We start from the raw sequence: 3,885 nt of genomic DNA on the forward strand, positions 1-3,885 counted from the left end.
TGCCTCTGCTGCTTCCTCTTGGCCCCTGCTGCTTCCTCTGGTGCGTCCTCCAGGGGACTCCAGTAAAACTAAGTCAACTGTAGCTCCAGCTGCCTCTGCCTACGCAGCTCTATCTGAGTTCATGTATTCGACCTACCATAACTGATTGCCGCCAACGATAATGATAGCACATAGGCATAGTGAGATGCTTTTAATATTGAATTTATAGGTTGAGAATGAGAACTTGCTGATATCATTAAATCAAGGGCAGCAGCACCCTCCACGTGTGCGTTCCCTATCGCCACGAGGGCCGTTGATAATAAAAATCTCATTTAAAAAGAATACAGTAAAAGCAAGTTAAAAACATATCTGTTGAGCCTGGGCCCTATGTTCGGCACAGATATAAAATTGTGAGAAGTGCAGTGTAATGAAAAAAGTTCATATAAGCAGCAAGACATTCAGAAAATATGGAATATGAAAGTATCCATCAGAGGATATGTAATAATTATGTGTGTATGTGAATTCACAAGCCGGTGCCGGTAATCAGACCCTACAAGCTGCGGTAATAGCATGATATTACTACAGAGAGCTGCATTAATCTAGATGTATATTTATAGTCTGCTTATCAAAAATTTGCCTTTTCGCACAGCTTTTCTTCAAAGAGAAATCTCTATTAACACGGGAAACTTAAGCTTTATCCCAACCGAGATTTCATAGGGCAATGGAAGACTTTGATAAATATTTAATAGCTAAAATAGGACAATTTGGTCGGCAAATTCCAGTACTGGGTCCCTTCATTTCTTATAATACTCGCTAAAGTACTATACACACCAACGAGTAGTAGGTGAACCAGTGAACTCCAAAAGAACTCACGAGTATGTGGAAAACGGAGGCCTTATCATCATCACGATCTTTAGTAGAAGGTTAGACAGTCCTCAAAGGTGGGGTGTTGCTGCGACCACGCTCCCTTGAAAACTGACTATTAAAATATTTAAGCCAGTCAAATTAGATATCGATAATAACGAATAGGGCGCCGTCCATTCGGTTGATAATAAAATCTAGCTACCTCAACAGTTTGACGGTTTGGAAGGTGGAGTTTCGGCTGCGCTGAGACCCTCTAACAACAAGTCAAATGCATGCGCGCTTTACTGGCCCTTCGATTTCAACCTAACTACCCATATGTACATATTGTATTTCACCTAATATTTTTTTTTATAGCTATAAATATACTTCTATTCGCATTTACTCAGGGTTTCGGTCCAGAAACCTTGTTCAGGTACAGCGAGCGAGCATGCAAGGAGACAATTGCCAGGAAAGCTAACAAAGAAGCAGAAGCGTGGTGTGCCAGGTATGTTTACATGTTATAGAGAATTTAATTATATTCCTTCTGTAATTTCATAATTACTGCAAAGTTTGTAGAAAATAAAAATTGTTTTCCAGTTGCCGACCATTGATTTATGGAAACGGAGACAACGCTTTATCAAGTCATATTATAAGTCATATTCAAGTACACAGGTAATAAAAACCTCACTTAAAAAGATTACTCGAAAAGCAAGTTAAAAACATGTCTGTTGAGCCTCGCCCCGTGTTCAACACAGATATAACACGTGGCTTGCATGCTCGCAACTTTATTGTAACAATCCAAAACATCTGTCTTCGGTCACTATTACAGATCTCCATGAAGATGACATCCGATCCAGATTAAATGCATGAATGCTAATTATCCAGAGTTGAAGTTTCCACAAATACAGGCCCACCCTTGGCAGAAGGTTGCTATTGGCAACTGTTATATCTCCAATTTACTCCTTTCGCATCACTGTAGAAAGTGACGTGTTTGTTTTCTCAGCTTTTCCACAGGCGAGCACCTGCAGAGGCGATAGATCTTCTCTGAAGAATTCTCCAGTACTCACCGAGTCTTCGCTGCACTGCTGTAAGTTAGATACATTTGTACATAGCTTGGTCTAGAGCGAAATTGCTAATTGATACTTGCATTCATATTTCTTTTCTATTCTATAAGTTACAAAGAAAAAACTCGAATAGACAGAGTCGATTAACCATTTAGAATAACATATGTTGAACCACAATCATGTAAAATCAGTGCGAGCCAAACTGTAAGGGAATTATGTAATGATAAAAATTTCCTGTAAAGAAGAATTTACCTTGCCATAATAAAAATGGCTATGTATTTATTATTTGACTGTAACATTGGTTAGTTCGAGACGACACAGAGGTGTGCTCCCAAAAAAGTCCAAATGTGTGATAAATAATCTAATATTAAAACAACACATGGGCATAGAAACAACCCTGTTGGATGCAAGGGTCTCTCTGTCAGCCATGAAAGCCATACATTAATGAAAATACCAATCCTGTAGGGATGGAATTGATAAAAGAAAAACCCAGAAATTACAATCAAAACTGCTCATTGAAACCCCAAATCTTTAACACGAAATTTATATCTTTAAGTTCTGAATAATAAGATCGTATTCATGCCAAGGATGCTCAAAAGTGGTCAAGCCATTGTATAATAATGAAGTAACATATCTATTCACTACTAGGACTGCAATATTAATAGTAACTAAGTTACAAGATGTAAACCCTATGCGGAAAAAACCTTAAATACATTCTGGATTTAATAAATCTAATTAAAGACTACGGGAACAACAGTTCCTCCAACCCTCAGTAAAATCGATCAAACCCTCAATAGCTAAGTCTTGAGAACTATTTAGGCTTTTCCAAGGGAGCCTGGAATGGTGAATGAGTCAAATGTTGGAACCAGAAGTTCGTTCCACAACGGAAGTTGCGACCTACATTCAAGTAAACAAACATTATCACTGGAATGAAATAATACCCACATAGGAAAAAGGAAAAATTGTTACCGTGACTACAAGGAAGGCGATACCTTGAGGGAGTGACTTACCCGTTGGCAGCCACCGGGACTGGAGAAACCCCATTTTGTTGGGTGAATAAGCCTGCATGCATAGCCAAATTTAGAGACCTAAATGTGAAACGATTATTGTAAATAGAGTACAGAATGGAGGATAATTCAACGGTAAGTTTTATACCTTGTCTTCTGTGGTACTGGTGCAGGTGCAGATGAAAGCAGCTGAACCAGCGCTCTCTCCATTTCTGCTCACCAAGAACGACATGAGAGCCGCAGTGCAGATGAAAGGAGCTGAACCAGCGCTCTCTCCATTTCTGCTCACCAAGAACGACATGAGAGCCGCAACAGCCCTGTAATGAATTTGGGAAAAATGGTTAAACTTACGAATATTAATTAACAGTCAATACTGAAAGCGTTTTAAGGGAGAGTCCACCTGCTCTGAGGGACTCCATGGAAGCTCTGTGTACACATGCAGCCATGTCGAATGGTAGCGGTGAAATCCAGTCGCGATAGCTTAGAGGTTGCAGGAATAAGCTTTGGATTCAAGCTGTGGACGATGATAGCTTAGAGGTTGCAGGAATAAGCTTTGGATTCAAGCTGTGGACGATGAACCAAATGTAAAGCACGAGTAAGAGGCAAGAAATACAGCATCTGTTCTGCATGCAGAGTGACACGTTCAGCCTCCTCAGATAGCTCAAAGAACAAGCAACTTAGGATATGTACCCATTCGCACTTAACAGTAAAAATTAAGGAATTAATGTCAGCATTAAATCGAAACCGCAAACCGTCAAGGCCAGTTGATTGTGGGTAAGTAGCAGTTTAAGATATGGTCCGGCCTCTTCCGCCTCGGGAAGAGGCCAAATAAGATGGCCAACAGAAGTTGAAGTGCAAACTTTATGATATAACTAAAAATACCACTAAAAAACCCGGCGATTTAATGTTATCTGCCCTCCGAACGGTTACTATAGTCCCTACCGGATGCCAGATGGCAGGGACTAATAAATGGTTGTTATATAACTTTTAAC

General features: G+C 39.8%; 1 protein-coding gene across 3 annotated transcripts; it reads right to left on the reverse strand.

The window, feature by feature from the left end:
- Window positions 1-2,475: 2,475 nt before the first annotated feature.
- Window positions 2,476-3,598, reverse strand: LOC149178110 (uncharacterized). Of its 3 annotated transcripts, none has more exons than XM_089423539.1 (4): window positions 3,294-3,598; window positions 3,042-3,210; window positions 2,879-2,948; window positions 2,476-2,783 (listed from the first exon to the last, which is right to left on the reverse strand). In XM_089423539.1, the coding sequence occupies exons 1-4, from the start codon at window positions 3,329-3,331 to the stop codon at window positions 2,698-2,700; spliced, it is 363 nt and encodes a 120-aa protein (XP_089279665.1). In that variant the 5' UTR covers window positions 3,332-3,598; the 3' UTR covers window positions 2,476-2,697. The 3 variants fall into 3 exon arrangements, with proteins under 3 accessions (XP_089279665.1, XP_089279667.1, XP_089279666.1); XM_089423541.1 differs by having other exon boundaries at window positions 3,042-3,174; window positions 3,294-3,594; XM_089423540.1 differs by having other exon boundaries at window positions 2,897-2,948; window positions 3,294-3,578.
- Window positions 3,599-3,885: the final 287 nt, after the last annotated feature.

The sequence above is a fragment of the Pinus tabuliformis genome, chromosome 4_1, assembly GCF_031772625.1.
Source record: "Pinus tabuliformis cultivar Carrire ecotype Pingquan chromosome 4_1, CPIR1, whole genome shotgun sequence".
Classification (NCBI taxonomy): Eukaryota; Viridiplantae; Streptophyta; class Pinopsida; order Pinales; family Pinaceae; genus Pinus; species Pinus tabuliformis.

What these genes read in the sequence shown, in the direction of transcription:
- LOC149178110 (XM_089423539.1), bottom strand. Translation starts at nt 3,331, where the DNA reads ATGTGTACACAGAGCTTCCATGGAGTCCCTCAGAGCAG. An exon ending in CATGGAGTCCCTCAGAGCAG is followed by an intron (nt 3,211 to 3,293) that starts GTGGACTCTCCC and finishes AATTCATTACAG; the next exon opens with GGCTGTTGCGGCTCTCATGT. An exon ending in GGGTAAGTCACTCCCTCAAG is followed by an intron (nt 2,784 to 2,878) that starts GTATCGCCTTCC and finishes ACTTGAATGTAG; the next exon opens with GTCGCAACTTCCGTTGTGGA.